A 19,310-nucleotide genomic window follows, 5' to 3' on the forward strand; every position below is an offset into this window, starting at 1 on the left:
TATTTATTATATATATTGAATATATATATTCAAGTATAACCCATAACCCATATATATCTAACCTACTTACAGTTTACGACCCTGTCAAATGATATTAAATCATGTGTTAATCACAAATCTTAACAATTTAACACATAAATCTTAGGCTTAGGTCAGGCTGATTAGAAAAGTACTAACCAAATATACTGCATAAGAAGGGACTCATAAATAACTGCCAAAAAATAAATGTACATATCGTATTTTTCGGAGTATAAGTCGCACCGGAGTATAAGTCGCACATGCCAAAAGTGCAGAATAAAAAAGGAAAAAACATATATAAGTCGCACTGGAGCCCGGCCAAACTATGAAAAAAACTGTGACTTATAGTCCGAAAAATACGGTATACTTATGTTGTGCCTAAATAAGCTACCGTATTTTTCGGAGTATAAGTCGCTCCGGCGTATAAGTCGCACTGGCCGAAAATGCATAATAAAGAAGGAAAAAAACATATATAAGTCGCACTGGAGTATAAGTCGCATTGTTTGGGGAAATTTATTTGATAAAACCCAACACCAAGAATAGACATTTGAAAGGCAATTTAAAATAAAGAATAGTGAACAACAGGCTGAATAAGTGTACGTTATATGAGGCATAAATAACCAACTGAGAACGTGCCTGGTATGTTAACGTAACATATTATGGTAAGAGTCATTCAAATAACTATAACATATAGAACATGCTATACGTTTACCAAACAATCTGTCACTCCTAATCGCTAAATCCCATGAAATCTTATACAACTAGTCTCTTACGTGAATGAGCTAAATAATATTATTTGATATTTTACGGTAATGTGTTAATCATTTCACACATAAGTCGCTCCTGAGTATATGTCGCACCCCCGGCCAAACGATGAAAAAAACTGCGACTTATAGTCCAAAAAATACGGTAAAACTGTCAAATAACTATTTTTAGTAAACAACATGCTGGTGTTGCTCTCTATGGTCATATTCAGAGTTCACAAATGTTTGTAAATATACTGTGCCTGAAAGGTTATTGACGGAGAATGAGGTGTGTGAGAGAAAAAGACGTGTGTGCATAAGAGAGAATATGTGTCGGAATTGAACCTGTTGTTAGCACAAGATTGACAATAAAAGTTGAAAAGAGTGCCGTACAACAACACATAAAACTGAAAAACAACACATTCAGTAGTTAATTTTTAGAGCGCATCAAGATATTAAGTACACAATATCAGATTTCATGCAAATGTTTAATCACTTGTTTTATTTCATACGATCATTTGTGCATTTTAGGCACAAAGTCTGTTTGCCTGTGTTCAGGGATCCTCCTCTGCAAAAACTGACCAATCACAGCTCTGCGTTCTGCGTCGCCGGTGACGCGAACCTAGGATTTTTGGAAGGTGCACGTTGGCGACGCGGGGAGAGGGGGGACGACAGTATCGCCTCCGCAAGCTACGCGACGCGAGAGTATACACCAGGCTTTACTGTGCTCAAGACGCAAAAAAATACATCCTTGAAGGAGTTTTTTCATATAGGACATATGTTAATATCTATTCCAAATGAAAAAACGAACACATTAATATAAAACGCCAGCAGAAACCAAAACATACATATTCCTTATTTTTGCACCTTCGTTTTAAGAGCTTATTGTTAAAGGCCTACTGAAATGCGATTTTCTTATTTAAACGGGGATAGCAGGTCCATTCTATCTGTCATACTTGATCATTTCGCGATATTGCCATATTTTTGCTGAAAAGATTTAGTAGAGAACATCGACGATAAAGTTCGCAACTTTTGGTCGCTGATAAAAAAGCCTTGCCTGTAGCAGACGAGTAGCGTGACGTCACAGATTGTGGAGCTCCTCACATCCGCACATTGTTTACAATCATGGCCACCAGCAGCGAGAGCGATTCGGACCAAGAAAGCGACGATTTCCCCATTAATTTGAGCGAGGATGAAAGATTTGTGGATGAGGAAAGTGAGAGTGAAGGACTAGAGGGCAGTGGGAGCGATTCAGATAGGGAAGATGCTGTGAGAGGCGGGTGGGACCTTATATTCAGCTGGGAATGACTAAAACAGTAAATAAACACAAGACATATATATATACTCTATTAGCCACAACACAACCAGGCTTATAATTAATATGCCACAAATTAATCCCGCATAACAAACACCTCCCCCCTCCAGTCCATATAACCCGCCAATACAACTCAAACACCTGCACAACACACTCAATCCCACAGCCCAAAGTACCGTTCCCCTCCCCAAAGTTCATACAGCACATATATTTCCCCAAAGTCCCCAAAGTTACGTACGTGACATGCACATAGCGGCACGCACGTACGGGCAAGCGATCAAATGTTTGGAAGCCGCAGCTCCATGCGTACTCACGGTACCGCGTCTGCGTATCCAACTCAAAGTCCTCCTGGTAAGAGTCTCTGTTGTCCCAGTTCTCCACAGGCCAATGGTAAAGCTTGACTGTCATCTTTCGTGAATGTAAACAATGAAACACCGGCCTTATTTGTGTTGCTGCAGTCGGCCGCAATACACCGCTTCCCACCTACAGCTTTCTTCTTTGCTGTCTCCATTGTTCATTGAACAAATTGCAAAAGATTCACCAACACAGATGTCCAGAATACTGTGGAATTTTGCGATGAAAACAGACGACTTAATAGCTGGCCACCATGCTGTCCCAAAATGTCAATGCGATTTTACAATTTTGTTTACATAATTTGAGTGTTTTCCATGCTCGTGTTCACATTTTCTTGCCGTTCTGCCTTGATAGCTGAGGGGATTATAATCAGTGGAATGTTACATTTTGAATAAACATGTTTAAATTGAATATATTTTTCACCTGGTCCTTATTGTCCATAGGTCATAAAAAATCTAAATAATTATCCTATCGATTGATAAAAAAACACATATTGTGATACAGTGTTCAGGCATACTTGCCAACCTTGAGACCTCTGAATTCGGGAGATGGGGGGAGGGAGGGGTTTGGTGGTAGCGGGGGTGTATATTGTAGCGTTCCGGAAGAGTTAGTGCTGCAAGGGATTCTGGGTATTTGTTCTGTTGTGTTACGGTGCGGATGTTCTCCTGAAATGTGTTTGTCATTCTTGTTTGGTGTGGGTTCACAGTGTGGCGCATATTTGTAACAGTGTTAAAGTTGTTTATACGGCCACCCTCAGTGTGACCTGTATGGCTGTTGATGAAGTATGCTTGCATTCGCTTGTGTGTGTGTAAAAGCCGCATATATTATGTGACAGGGCCGGCACGCTGTTTGTATGGAGAAAAAGAGGGCGTGACAACAGGTTGTAGAGGACGCTAAAGGCAGTGCCTTTAAGGCACGCCCCCAATATTGTTGTCCGGGTGGAAATCGGGAGAAATTCGGGAGAATGGTTGCCCCGGGAGATTTTCGGGAGGGGCACTGAAATTCGGGAGTCTCCCAGGAAAATCGGGAGGGTTGGCAAGTATGTGTTCAGGCATATCCGAAACGCTATGCTCGCTCACGCCTAAATGCGTGAACATAATGATTTGATACTTTGACCTGGTTTAACGCAAGTATCCAACTTTGTAACAACATGCCTAAGTCAGAAAAGACTAATTTCATCTTAGGTCCCCTTTTTTCTCTTTCAAGTGTCGATACAGCAAAATGTGATGTCTTGTCATTTCTTCTGTTTCCATGCCTAAACAGGCTGTTGAAGTATTCACTTCCCGAGCAAAGTTCCTTCAGGTTGTTGAAGTTAAATGAATTGTGGATAGAAGGCTGGAATTATTTAGGATTTGAATGTAGACACTGGTTAATTATAAACCTCAACCTTTTAAAATGTATCAGGGAAATTGCTGTATGATTGATTGTGTGTGTGTGTGTGTGTGTGTGTGTGTGTGTGTGTGTGTGTGTGTGTGTGTGTGTGTGTGTGTGTGTGTGTGTGTGTGTGTGTGTGTGTGTGTGTGTGTGTGTGTGTGTGTGTGTGTGTGTGTGTGTGTGTGTGTGTGTGTGTGTGTGTGTGTGTGTGTGTGTGTGTTTAATGCCATGGAAAAATAGATTATTGTTTGTTTTTCTGTTAAAGTATATTGTGAGAGAGTAAATCTGTCAAGTCCATGTACACAAAAATATGCTTTCAGTTGTTTTGGTCTTCTTGCTATATTTCACCTCAAGCCTTCTTCAAAATACTCTCTACTGAAATGTGTGTGAGAGAGAGTTACATAACTAGTGATGCTGAAGGCTGATCTTGACTTTGAAGCTTGTCACTTGTGCCATCTTGGAATTAGAGGGGGGATGGGAGTCCAGAAATGTTCAAAAGCAGCTTCTGGACTCAGGAGTCCCTGCTTTTCTTAGAATGCTAACCTCTAGCAAACAGCAGGCATTTGGTGTCACAGGAAGTGAAATACATTAAAGGAGCACAAACGTCAGTCAGGGTTTCCTGTTGAGTAAAATTGAAAACAACTTGCATTGAGACGCTTTTGACGTCCTCATTCCTCCGCCTCTTTTCCTGCTTTTGACCTTGGGGTTTAACTTCCACTACAGAGGGGCCCGGCTCCCACTCAAATAATAACACTAAATTACTAATCTTACTCTTGATTTTAATCGTATTTATTATATATATTGAATATATATATATTCAAGTACAACCCATATATATCTAACCTACTTACAGTTTACGACCCTGTCAATTGATATTAAATCATGTGTTAATCACAAATCTGAACAATTTAACACATAAACCTTAGACTTAGGTCAGGCTGATTAGAAAAGTACTAACCAAATATACTGCATAAGAAGGGACTCATAAATAACTGCCAAAAAATAAATGTACATACCGTATTTTTCGGAGTATAAGTCGCACCGGAGTATACATAAGTAGCACCTGCCAAAAATGCATAATAAAAAAGGAAAAAAACATATATAAGTCGCACTGGAGCCCGGCCAAACTATGAAAAAAACTGCGACTTATAGTCCGAAAAATACGGTATACTTATGTTGTGCCTAAATAAGCTACCGTATTTTTCGTAGTATAAGTCGCTCCGGCGTATAAGTCGCACCGGCCGAAAATGCATAATAAAGAAGGAAAAAAACATATATAAGTCGCACTGGAGTATAAGTCGCATTTTTGGGGGGAAATTTATTTGATAAAAGCCAACACCAAGAATAGACATTTGAAAGGCAATTTAAAATAAATAAAGAATAGTGAACAACAGGCTGAATAAGTGTACGTTATATGAGGCATAAATAACCAACTGAGAACGTGCCTGGTATGTTAACGTAACATATTATGGTAAGAGTCATTCAAATAACTATAACATATAGAACATGCTATACGTTTACCAAACAATCTGTCATTCCTAATCGCTAAATCCCATGAAATCTTATACGTCTCGTCTCTTACGTGAATGAGCTAAATAATATTATTTGATATTTTACGGTAATGTGTTAATAATTTCACACATAAGTCGCTCCTGAGTATAAGTCGCACCCCCGGCCAAACTATGAAAAAAACTGCGACTTATAGTTCGAAAAATACGGTAAATGAATAATAAATAACCCCGAGACGGACAAGCGGTAGAAAATGGATAGATGGATGGATGTTTCTTGTCAATAAAATTAAAGTGCGAATAAAAATACAGCTTCACCACTTTAGTCCTATTTTTTGCGCCTAAGAAACTTCTGTGACTTTAGCTCCAGACTTCTTGTTTAAGATTGTCATCACTGCCACAAGTGGTGGAAGAGTGTATTACAGCGGAGTTACGCTGTCATGTTTTCCTTGATTCTCTTCCATTGCTTACTGTTGACTGCCGTTGTCTTGCAGCTGAAGAGTGTGAGCTGCATGACGGCGAAGGATGGCAGGAAGAGGTCCGTCAGCTGCCTCGTCGCCGTAGGGAACGGCAAAGGAACAGCAGGTTAGCCACGGGGAACATGTACACTGGAGTTGGGCCATACTGCAAATGTTGATATAGATCTGATACCAAGTCAATGCAGGGCCAGTATCGCTGATACTTTTTAGTTGGACATTCTTCAAGATCAGTGAATGATTTTGTGCCTTGATTTGCTGCTCATGATTGTAATTAGGATAAAAGACGACAAACATAGTAAAAGAGTATATTTGTGAACAATTTAACTGGTCAGTGCAGAAATTTAAGACAATAGCAACAAAATACTAAAATACAATTTTTCCCTATACCCTTTTATTCTACTTTGAGAAAAATACAGTAAAATAACTTAAAACAAATCAATACCAAACTATTGGCACTCGTTCAAGTATTTTTGTTTTTTGCCCCCCAAAGCTTTCCTGTGCTTATTTCCTGATTTTGTAAGGAATATATGACTTTATAAAATGTTTTTGAATAACACAACAAAAACACTCTCGTTCAGCAAAAAAAGCTTGTTGCCTCTTAAAGTCTGACATCATATTACAGAGTAAAGTAGGTTGTTGAGTTTGAGTTTATTCATTTAAAGGGACAATGCACTATAATGAACACAACACAAGATGTTGTGTAAAGACTCAACGTTAGAGTTGTTGTCATTAGAGTCAAGGACGTACTTGTGATGGTCCTGCTGCCTGTGAAATGAAAATGAAAGAAGTACAAATAGTAAAGTCTCAGAGGTACAAACAAATAAAGGTGGGAATCTTTGTGCACCTCAAGATTCTATTATGATTCAGGGGCTATGATTGGATTGTAAATTGGTTATTTATGCGTCTTGAACTATTATAGTACCGTATATTATTATTGTATTGTATATTGTTAGTATGCATCCATCCATCCATTTTCTACCGCTTGCCCCTCTCTGGGTCGCGGGGGAGCTGGAGCCTATCTCAGCTGCACTCGGGTGGAAGGCAGGGTACACCCTGGACAAGTCGCCAATTTATCGCAGGGCCAACACAGATAGACAGACAAGCATATTGTATATGATTATAATCTGTTATGACTATTACAAACCCCGTTTCCATATGAGTTGGGAAATTGTGTAAGATGTAAATATAAACGGAATACAATGATTTGCAAATCCTTTTCAACCCATATTCAATTGAATGCACTACAAAGACAAGATATTTGATGTTCAAACTCATAAACTTTATTTTTTTTTTGCAAATAATAATTAACTTAGAATTTCATGGCTGCAACACGTGCCAAAGTAGTTAGGAAAGGGCATGTTCACCACTGTGTTACATCACCTTTTCTTTTAACAACACTCAATAAACGATTGGGAACTGAGGAAACTAATTGTTGAAGCTTTGAAAGTGGAATTCTTTCCCATTCTTGTTTTATGTAGAGCTTCAGTCGTTCAACAGTCCGGGTTCTCCGCTGTCGTCTTTTACGCTTCATAATGCGCCACACATTTTCAATGGGAGACAGGTCTGGACTGCAGGCAGGCCAGGAAAGTGCCCGCACTCTTTTTTCACGAAGCCACGCTGTTGTAACACGTGCTGAATGTGGCTTAACATTGTCTTGCTGAAATAAGCAGGGGCGTCAATGAAAAAGACGGCGCTTAGATGGCAGCATATGTTGTTCCAAAACCTGTATGTACCTTTCAGCATTAATGGTGCCTTCACAGATGTGTAAGTTACCCATGCCTTGGGCACTAATGCACCCCCATACCATCACAGATGCTGGCTTTTGAACTTTGCGCCTATAATAGTCAGGATGGTTGCTTTCCTCTGTGTGTGTGTGGACAAGACGTCCACAGTTTCCAAAAACAATTTGAATGTGGACTCGTCAGACCACAGAACACTTTTCCACTTTGCATGAGTCCATCTTAGATGATCTCGGGTCCAGAGAAGCCGGCGGCGTTTCTGGATGTTGTTGATAAATGGCTTTCGCTTTGCATGGTAGAGCTTTAACTTGCACTTACAGATGTAGCGACAAACTGTATTTAGTGACAGTGGTTTTCTGAAGTGTTCCTGAGCCCATGTGGTGATATCCTTTAGAGATTGATGTCGGTTTTTGATACAGTGCCGTCTGAGGTATCGAAGATCACGGTCATTCAATGTTGGTTTCCGGCCATGCCGCTTACGTGGAGTGATTTCTCCAGATTCTCTGAACCTTTTGATGATATTATGGACCGTAGATGTTGAAATCCCTAAATTTCTTGCAATTGCACTTTGAGAAACGTTGTTCTTAAACTGTTTGACTATTTGCCCACGCAGTTGTGGACAAAGGGGTGTACCTCGCCCCATCCTTTCTTGTGAAAGACTGAGCATTTTTTGGGAAGCTGTTTTTATACCCAATGATGGCACCCACCTGTTCCCAATTAGCCTGCACACCTGTGGTATGTTCCAAATAAGTGTTTGATGAGCATTCCTCAACTTTATCAGTATTTATTGCCACCTTTCCCAACTTCTTTGTCACGTGTTGCTGGCATCAAATTCTAAAGTTAATGATTATTTGCAAAAAAACTATGTTTATCAGTTTGAACATCAAATATGTTGTCTTTGTAGCATATTCAACTGAATATGGGTTGAAAATGATTTGCAAATCATTGTATTCCGTTTATATTTACATCTAACACAATTTCCCAACTCATATGGAAACGGAGTTTGTATATTTCATTATTAAGATGTACAAAAGGCTTCTCTGGGTACTGCATCATCCTGTTTTGGATGGTAGTGCACACAGCATAGGTATTTATACATACGTACGCACGTGCGTTCGTTCGAGTGCACATCTAAGAGGACCTGAGTTGGAGCTTGAACAAATCACTAAGAAAGCACAACAACGCCTCTTTTTCCTGAGGAAGCTGAGGTGCAACAAACTTCCTCGAGATCTGCTGGAAAACTTCTACTGCTGCACAATTGAGAGCATTCTGACGTACGGATGTACTGTCTGGTGCTCCAACTGCACCGCAGCCGAAAAGAAGCATCTTCAGCGGGTCATCAAAACGGCTCAGTGGATCGTTGGCTCCCCCTTTCTATCACACACTCGAGCCGCCTTCACAAGTGGGCCTTAGACAATAAGAGGGACACCACTCACCCTGGACACTCCATATTCGCCATCCTCCCCTCAGGCAGACTCAGAACCATCTGTACACAGACAAATAGACTAAAAAACAGCTTCTATCCTAGAGCTGTGGTCAAACTTCTCAACCCATAACATCCCACTCACCGCCCCACCAGCCCCCTCATAAAAATAATAACACACTGTGCAATAATGACCCACTGCTATGTGCAATAATTATTTAATTCACTATTTACTCAATCCACTAGCACTGCTTATTTATCAACTGCACTTTAACTGTTAACTAGGGATGTCCCGATACAACTTTTTCACTTCCGATACGATACCGATATTGTAGCCTTGAGTATTGGTCGATACCGATATCAATACGATACGATATAGGCACGAATCATACATATATTTATTCCTTATTTTGCTGTGTGGAATGTTAGAAAAGGCTTGATAAAGTGATGTTACTGTTACTGTTACTGATGTTGTAGTGTTAAAACAGAAAACAATAGTCAGCAAGAGTAGGTATAGGAAAAACTGACCCATTTATTATTAACCAATTGGTTACATAAATTTTAACCTTCAACATACCGGTAAGAGTATTACCTCAACAAATCCAATAAAAACAAAATGTTATATTTAAAGTGCAAAATAACCACTAATACCAACATAATTATACAATTGAATAGAATAAATTAAAAATAAATTGGAAGACCCTGAAACATAACCTAAATAAATCCAATAAAATAAAAAATAAAAAAAACGTTTTAAAGTGCAAACAATTCAAGTTCACTTCAGTTATTTTTTACTGTCAGCATATGTTGGAAACAACTGTGGGCAGGGACAAAAACAACACAATATTGTCCACTGTCCAACTGCTCTAAGTTAAGAGTTCACAGCTCCAGTTTCACTGACTGACTGTGCCCAAAACAATGTAGTAATTACTCTTAGTCTTCACTAAAGAATAGTGTAAACACAATAAACATATCACTCTAATAACAAGAGCATAAAACAAATAATAATCAGTCAGTGCTGACTACCCTTACTACTACTCCTCCTCCTTCTCCACTTTCTGCAGTCCGAGCATAATGTGGAGATTTCTTTTTAAGAAGATAAGCATTTCGGCATGCTGTGCTGTCAGCCTGCTCCTGTGCTCCTCAATGATAATTGACGCTGTGCTGAAGAGCCATTCACTCTCCACACTCGTGCAGGGAGCACAGAGGAATTTAGCTTTGTTGCTTCGCCTTGCTGCTCTCGCGAAAATCCTCATGTACTTTTTTGTGGTGTTTTTTCAAATGTGCGATGAGGTTGCTTGTATTGAACCTTCCCAGTTCTGTCTCTCCACGGGACACTTGCGCCTGACAAATGTTGCATTTAGCGGCAACGCCTTTGTCCGAGTTTAGGTTAAAATACTTCCACACAGCCGACATCACTACACTTTGCTGCAAGCACACGCGTTGTCGTTGTTGTGATCACGCGGGCTGTGCATGCTGGATCAGAGACGCTCTTCTTAATTAATTAAGGGGCATTGCCGCCACCTACTGTGTTGGAGTGTGATCAAACCAGAGTCACCTATTATAGACGTGCTGCAGAGGTAAATGGACAGCTTATATCGGAGCGCTTATATCAGAGTTTTTAGATTCAGTCCGATAAAATCCGATATTCACTTTTTTGGCTAATATCGGACTGATTTCCGATATCAATATCGGATCGGGACATCCCTACTGTTAACTTATGCAATCTTAACTTATTCACTGTAACTACATAGCCACTGCAATTCAACTGACTGTTTATCCACTGGTATTTAACTGTTTATGTATTCACTGCAACCTAACTGTTCATCTATTCCCTGTCACCTAACTGTTCATCTATGCACTGCTATAAACTGTGCACCCTTCACTGTCATACTATTCATTGTCATATTGTTATTGCTAACTTGCCTGAACCAAGATGCTGCTGTATAGGATTGCTCTACGAAGTTACATTGTGTTGCAAATACAACGACAATAAATCACCTATCCTAGGTGTGTGTGTACCAGTGACGTGCGGTGAGGTTGATGGCTGCTGAGGCACTGACTTCATCACAGTCAGATTTACAAACATATGAACCCTAAAGAGTATCTTATTCACCATTTGATTGGCAGCAGTTAACGGGTTATGTTTAAAAGCTCATACCAGCATTCTTCCCTGCTTGGCACTCAGCATCAAGGGTTGGAATTGGGGGTTAAATCACCAAAAATGATTCCCAGGCGCGGCGCCGCTGCTGCCCACTGCTCCCCTCACCTCCCAGGGGGTGATCAAGGGAATGGGTCAAATGCAGAGGACAAATTTCATTACACCTAGTGTGTGTGTGACAATCATTGGTACTTTAACTTAACTTTAACTTTACACATACAAACTGTAGCACACAAAAAAGCACATTTAATAAAAAAAACGTTATTATGGTCTTACCTTTACTTAGAAATTAAGCAACTAAAGCCCTCACTTAAACTTTCCACGTGCAAGATTGAATCTATTTAAAAAAGTGTAACCGAGGGTTTATAAATGTCGCCTATACTGTATGAAACTACAAAATAACAAACACGGAGGCTCCAGTTTACACGAGGACCACTGTATTTACCTTCTTTCAAAAACCTCCGCAACATGACATCACTTCCGCTCTTAGCGCCTTCAAAATAAGAGCTCAAGGCATATACTGTATAACAGCGCATAACAGGAACTTAACATCACAAAGAGGAAAGCCCATGAAAATAGGTTACAAAAGTTATTTAATAAGAAGCCAAAAAGTGCAAAAACAATAATGTTCGTGTTGGAGGAGTTGTGAATTAGGTACACCTGCAGTCTGCAGGTGTATCTAATGTTGTGTCCCTGCAGTCATTCACAACTCCTCCAACACCAACATTATTGTTTTTGCACTTTTTGGCTTCTTATGAAATAATTTTTTTAAATAGATTCAATCTTGCACGTGGAAAGTTTAAGTGTGGGCTTTAGTTGATATAACAATTCTACGGCGGGGGTGCAGGAGGCGAGCCTCACACAGTGCGTCTTTTGCAGCCGTTTTATGATCGCTCAGCACAAGAAATACTTTACACACATACAGTTGTTGACAAAATACACTGTACATTATATACCTCAGCTAACTAAACTATGGAAATGTATAATATAGTTCATATAGCAATACAGTCTCACTGCACAGCAGGCCAGAAGTTAGCCGAGTCATTGCGCAATCCATGTTGCGGCACTGAGTGACGTGCCTCAACTGGCTGCTGTTCACCGCACCGTCTCTTCTCAGTATTTGAACGGCAAATGTGAAAATTCAGCGATTTTGAATAAAAATAATCTAAAACTGGTGAAGTTAAATGGAAAATAACTTTATAGTATAATCACTGGATACATATAACAATTTAATTTTTTTTTTTCTTTTTACATTTTTTTTCTTTCCATGATGGCAGGTGAGGCCCCGCCTCACCTGCCTCTAGTGACTGCACGTCACTGGTGTGTACGTACTATATATGCATGTTAGAACCGTCTATTACTTATAAATATTATTGCAGTGATTATTATAAATAATATTTAGACATTTGTCCCATCAATTTGGCATCGTCCACGTTTCAATTGTGGTGCATCTGAGAATCGATCCTTTTCTCCCACCTTTACAAAGAATGGCGTCAGTCAGAGTTCATCGTCCACAAATGTTGGAAGCTTAACAAGCTTTCCTACAACTAGTATTTTTTGTTCTCTGCAGGCTTTGCATTGGGGAAGGCGCCAGACAGAATGACAGCTCTGAGAAAGGTGAGAACATCGCCTTTTTATTTCTAGAGACAAGCACATTGGTTTTTGAGTGTATGCTTACCTTATTTTTTGCCTCATCTTGCTAAGAAACAATAAAATATTACTTTTGGAGGTAATAACCCAATAGAGATTGTGCAAGCGTACCTAATGAAGTGTCACGCTAGTGTATTTTTTATTGTGTAGTACCTTTGATATATTGGTTATGTCTTGTGTGTGCATGCATGTTGTTTTGCAGGCCAAAAATCGAGCCATTCACTACTTGTACTACATAGAACGATACAACGACCACACCAGTAAGTCCACATATACTAGCCAAATAGTCCTTTCCCTCGTTGGCTTCTACACTGCTTTGTTTTTGGGCCCCAAATCTAAGGGGAAAGTGTTGTTTTTCAACCAAGCCCTGTCTCAGTGGCAAATCCCCTCAAAAACCACAACAAAAAGTGTGATTATTTGCTGAAGTCTCATAAGAACAACTTGTCCTCTTTAAGGCATACACAACACAAATACATCAGAGGAGAATATGCCTTCTTTTTGTTTTTGATTTCGTCAGGACGTGTGAATCACGTGCCGCACAAAAGATGTGCCATGTTCCAAACAGGAACTCGAGGACCTCCTGTAGTGTCTATTCAGCGGCCACCGAGGAGAAGCACAAATGTGTTTGTGTGATATTTGAAGTTGTTTTTGTGGGGTTTATTTTACTCAAAGACGTCATCACCTAGCAGGATGGATGAGTCATTATATTTTATCAGTCTGCTACCTTCAACCTTCCTGTGAAAGTAGCCAACATTACTTTTCATAAATCTAATGGGATATTATGTAGTTTAAGTCGCTATTTTTCCCTACTTCTCCTTTGTTTTTGTGACTTTTCTGGAAAATTACATTCTTCAGGCTTCTGATTGGCTAAAATGGTCTTAAATGACCCTTAGCGCATGACTGAAATTTCACGAACTAATTTCACTAATGAATTTAGCAGTCGTTTCCCATTATATCAAATAGTTTTTGAGTAATGTGTAGATAACTAACTGTACTTGAAATGCCCCCTTACCATTGCCAGACTCGGTATGTCGCCCTTTCTCGGTGTGACGTTATTTAGAGAACTGAAGCCCAGTTCCCTGCATAGACATATGACATGGACAAACTATGTAAAACTATACTTTTGATCACTTCATTGTAGGGCTGGGCGATATGGCCTTTTTTTAATATCTCAATATTTTTAGGCCATATCGCGATACGATATATATCGCGATATTTTTCCTTAGCCTTGAATGAACACTTAATGCATATAATCACAGCAGTATGATGATTCTATGTGTCTACATTAAAACATTCTTGTTCATACTGCCTTAATATATGCTCATTTTAAACGTTCATGCAGAGAGGGAAATCACAAATGTATTTACCAAAACTGTATTTATTAAACAGTTATTAAGCAGTGGCACAAACATTCATGTCATTTCAAAACAAACTGCAAGATTGTCAGAGACATTTTAAAACAAGCTATGAGGGCACTTTTGTGCATGATGTCCTCAAAATGACGAATCAAAACAACACTAAATTAAAGTGCACTTTTTGTACAGAACGCCACTACAATAGTTTAAAACAAATAAAGTGCACTTCTGTGCATGATGTCACACAAGATATTTGAATAACTGTCAAATAAAAATGAGCTGCTTAATAGGAAATCAAATTGTGTATGTCCTTCGCTATGTGGTAGGTTCCGGCGGACGTTATCTCCTTATGTCGTGGACTATTTTTTCATACGGTGTTGATGTGGAAATAGTTGCCTCGGCATTTTGTTGGTGTGGCACCGAACGGAGATGTTGACGTGCGGAGTAAGCACTCTTCATTCTCGAGCGGGTGACTTTTCAAATGATGCTACATATTAGTAGTAATGCTACTTTTTGTAGTGTAGCCGAGTGTCCTGGGTTTGCCTATATAGTGTACTTATTTAATAAAATAATAAACAGGAGACATTAGAGCAGGTTCGGTAGCCACCGCTTCTTTTAATGTCAACATCACACACTCCTCCTTCCACACCCACACACACCCTACGTCACAGCCCTACGGCAACTCTGGAGGGACAAAACTCCTCCTCCTTACCTAACACTCCGGTAACTTGGGACACCCTGAACTGTTTGTTGCAGTAGCAACTCTTTCGCCCCACACTTGACAAATAACGGTTGTCTGTTCGACATATTCCCACTTGAAGCCAAACCACCGCCAGACGATGGACCCCGTGCTGTTTTTCTTAGGAATTAATTGTTCCTTCATTTGTTACCAGATTTGCACCTTCTTTCTCTCGTATTACCACTCGCACCACAGCTAACTTAAGCCATGCTGCTACCTCTCTGCTCCCTAAGGGCGTATACGTATGTGACGTATGTAAGAAGGTGCGCTTGTTTAAGCCTCTGTGAGAAGGAGAGACTAGAAAGAGTGAGAAGAGCCTGTAGTGTAATGCCTACAGCTAAAAGCAACTGTGTGAGAACGTATACTCCAATATCACGATATAGTCATTTTCTATATCGCACAGAGACAAACCCGCGATATATCGAGTATGTCGATATATTGCCCAGCCCTACTTCATTGCATATTTTTGTCGCTCTGGTCCATGATTACTTCAAAAACTGATATAGTTAACATTATGAGCAAAAAATAAATATAAAAGAATCCCCATTTCCGGACTTCCGTGCTCTTCCATAGACAACATAGCCTGTGTTTCCTCGTGCTCCTTCAGCATGAGGAAAACATCAATAGAAGAGGACACAAAATAAAATACTGGCGACTTACCTTCTTTTTCCTCTTGTTTTTGATTGCAGGTTAAGTAGATTAAAGTAAATTAAATTAAAATAAAGTAAATCGTGATTTATTTGATTTGATTAATTCTTCATCTAAACGGGATTATGTGAACGTCCCGTAGGTAGACATCCCAGCGAGAGTGGGAATATTACAATAAGTGTTTGTTTTATTATGGTTTAAAATTTAAAATAGTTTGTTTGTATGTTTAGCACCGAGCAATGCTGCGGATGCTAGTGTTACAATAAAGCTGCATCCGTTTAGCGCTCAACTTCTAAAATGTATTGGTCATTCTCTTTGTGTTTGGGCTCAAAAATATACTGTAAGGCAGTGGTTCTTAACCTTGTTGGAGGTACCGAACCCCACCAGTTTCATATGCGCATTCACCGAACCCTTCTTTAGTGAAAAATAAAATGTCTAATTTTTTTTTCAAATTCAAGACAAAGTTATATGTTTTTTTACTGGTGCTCAAAATGTACCATGCATGAACATCACCTTGTTAAAGAACAAAACCAACACAGTGCATGAACTCACAACAAATTACACACCTGAAAACCAGTGTGACTTCTGCTGTTGCCGTATCCATAATACGACGATGGGGAGAAGTTTTTATTTACACGATGAGTCGGGTGTGTCTTGACCTCCGCGGCAGAGGCTCCACCGAACCCCTGAGGCCGACTCACCGAACCCCTAGGGTTCGATCGAACCCAGGTTAAGAACCACTGCTGTAAGGTCTTGGATCATACTTTTTGCCAAAAATAATTGTTGTTGGTACTCGCAAAATCTGCTTGATTAGCATTGTTGTTGATGGGGAAGGGATATTTGGTCTCTAACGCAATGTCACTCGATCACGTGACTAGCTTCCTCAAAATGCCTCGGGAATCTCAGTGAGATTCATACTGTTTTGATCATTTCTATTTATTCGCAAACTTTGGAAGTCTTTTGGTGTCATACATTTAGATTTAGGTGGAGAAGTTCCGGCTAGATATAGTCGGACTCACTTCGACGCACAGCAAGGGCTCTGGAACCAGTTCTCTCGAGAGGGGCTGGACTCTCTTCCACTCTGGCGTTGCCGGCAGTGAGAGGCGACGGGCTGGGGTGGCAATTCTTGTTTCCCCCCGGCTCAGAGCCTGCACATTGGAGTTCAACCCGGTGGACGAGAGGGTAGCTTCCCTCCGCCTTCGGGTGGGGGAACGGGTCCTGACTGTGGTTTGCGCTTATGCGCCAAGCCGCAGCTCAGAGTACCCACCCTTTTTGGATTCACTCGAGGGAGTACTTGAGAGTGCGCCCCCGGGTGATTCCCTCGTTCTACTGGGAGACTTCAATGCTCATGTTGGCAGCGACAGTGAAACCTGGAGAGGCGTGATTGGGAAGAATGGCCGCCCGGATCTGAATCCGAGTGGTGTTTTGTTATTGGACTTTTGTGCTCGTCACAGATTGTCAATAACAAACACCATGTTCAAACATAAGGGTGTCCATATGTGCACTTGGCACCAGGACACCCTAGGCCGCAGTTCCATGATCGACTTTGTAGTTGTGTCATCGGATTTGCGGCCTCATGTTTTGGACACTCAGGTGAAGAGAGGGGCGGAGCTTTCTACCGATCACCACCTGGTGGTGAGTTGGCTGCGATGGTGGGGGAGGATGCCGGACAGACCTGGCAGGCCCAAACGCATTGTGAGGGTTTGCTGGGAACGTCTGGCAGAGTCTCCTGTCAGAGAGAGTTTCAATTCTCACCTCCGGAAGAACTTTGAACATGTCACGAGGGAGGTGCTGGACATTGAGTCCGAATGGACCATGTTCCGCGCCTCTATTGTCGAGGCGGCTGATTGGAGCTGTGGCCGCAAGGTAGTTGGTGCTTGTCGTGGCGGTAATCCTAGAACCCGTTGGTGGACACCGGCGGTGAGGGATGCCGTCAAGCTGAAGGAGTCCTATCGGGTTCTTTTGGCTCATAGGACTCCTGAGGCAGCGGACAAGTACCGACAGGCCAAGCGGTGTGCGGCTTCAGCGGTCGCAGAGGCAAAAACTCGGACATGGGAGGAGTTCGGTGAGGCCATGGAAAACGACTTCCGGACGGCTTCGAAGCAATTCTGGTCCACCATCCGCCGCCTCAGGAAGGGGAAGCAGTGCACTATCAACACCGTGTATGGTGTTCTGCTGACCTCGACTGCGGATGTTGTGGATCGGTGGAGGGAATACTTCGAAGACCTCCTCAATCCCACCAACACGTCTTCCTATGAGGAAGCAGTGCCTGGGGAGTCTGTGGTGGGCTCTCCTATTTCTGGGGCTGAGGTTGCTGAGGTAGTTAAAAAGCTCCTCGGTGGCAAGGCCCCGGGGGTAGATGAGATCCGCCCGGAGTTCCTTAAGGCCCTGGATGCTGTGGGGCTGTCTTGGTTGACAAGACTCTGCAGCATCGCGTGGACATCGGGGGCAGTACCTCTGGATTGGCAGACCGGGGTGGTGGTTCCTCTCTTTAAGAAGGGGAACCGGAGGGTGTGTTCTAACTATCGTGGGATCACACTCCTCAGCCTTCCCGGTAAGGTCTATTCAGGTGTACTGGAGAGGAGGCTACGCCGGATAGTCGAACCTCGGATTCAGGAGGAACAGTGTGGTTTTCGTCCTGGTCGTGGAACTGTGGACCAGCTCTATACTCTCGGCAGGGTCCTTGAGGGTGCATGGGAGTTTGCCCAACCAGTCTACATGTGTTTTGTGGACTTGGAGAAGGCATTCGACCGTGTCCCTCGGGAAGTCCTGTGGGGAGTGCTCAGAGAGTACGGGGTATCGGACTGTCTGATTGTGGCAGTCCGCTCCCTGTATGATCAGTGCCAGAGCTTGGTCCGCATTGCCGGTAGAAAGTCGGACACGTTTCCAGTGAGGGTTGGACTCCGCCAAGGCTGCCCTTTGTCACCGATTCTGTTCATAACTTTTATGGACAGAATTTCTAGGCGCAGTCAAGGCGTTGAGGGGATCTGGTTTGGTGGCTGCAGGATTAGGTCTCTGCTTTTTGCAGATGATGTGGTCCTGATGGCTTCATCTGGCCAGGATCTTCAGCTCTCACTGGATCGGTTCGCAGCTGAGTGTGAAGCGACTGGGATGAGAATCAGCACCTCCAAGTCCGAGTCCATGGTTCTCGCCCGGAAAAGGGTGGAGTGCCATCTCCGGGTTGGGGAGGAGATCTTGCCCCAAGTGGAGGAGTTCAAGTACCTCGGAGTCTTGTTCACGAGTGGGGGAAGAGTGGATCGTGAGATCGACAGGCGGATCGGTGCGGCGTCTTAAGTAATGCGGACGCTGTATCGATCCGTTGTGGTGAAGAAGGAGCTGAGCCGGAAGGCAAAGCTCTCAATTTACCGGTCGATCTACGTTCCCATCCTCACCTATGGTCATGAGCTTTGGGTTATGACCGAAAGGACAAGATCACGGGTACAAGCGGCTGAAATGAGTTTCCTCCGCCGGGTGGCGGGGCTCTCCCTTAGAGATAGGGTGAGAAGCTCTGCCATCCGGGAGGAGCTCAAAGTAAAGCCGCTGCTCCTCCACATCGAGAGGAGCCAGATGAGGTGGTTCGGGCATCTGGTCAGGATGCCACCCGAACGCCTCCCTAGGGAGGTGTTTAGGGCACGTCCCACCGGTAGGAGGCCGCGGGGAAGACCCAGGACACGTTGGGAAGACTATGTCTCCCGGCTGGCCTGGGAACGCCTCGGGGTCCCACAGGAAGAGCTGGACGAAGTGGCTGGGGAGAGGGAAGTCTGGGCTTCCCTGCTTAAGCTGCTGCCCCCGCGACCCGACCTC

The 19,310-nt window shown here is 42.1% G+C and overlaps 1 protein-coding gene across 4 annotated transcripts in view; it reads left to right on the forward strand.

Annotated features, from left to right (window-relative positions):
- Positions 1 to 19,310, forward strand: part of mrps5 (mitochondrial ribosomal protein S5) — a 135,829-nt gene that overhangs the window by 101,650 nt on the left and 14,869 nt on the right. For all 4 annotated transcript variants that reach the window (XM_061966037.1, XM_061966021.1, XM_061966029.1 and 1 more), the window contains 3 exons: positions 5,807 to 5,897; positions 12,685 to 12,731; positions 12,967 to 13,024. In XM_061966037.1, coding sequence (XP_061822021.1) covers positions 5,807 to 5,897; positions 12,685 to 12,731; positions 12,967 to 13,024 — 196 coding nt within the window. The remainder of the gene's footprint in view (positions 1 to 5,806; positions 5,898 to 12,684; positions 12,732 to 12,966; positions 13,025 to 19,310) is intronic.

The sequence above is a fragment of the Nerophis lumbriciformis genome, linkage group LG02, assembly GCF_033978685.3.
Source record: "Nerophis lumbriciformis linkage group LG02, RoL_Nlum_v2.1, whole genome shotgun sequence".
NCBI lineage: Eukaryota > Metazoa > Chordata > Actinopteri > Syngnathiformes > Syngnathidae > Nerophis > Nerophis lumbriciformis.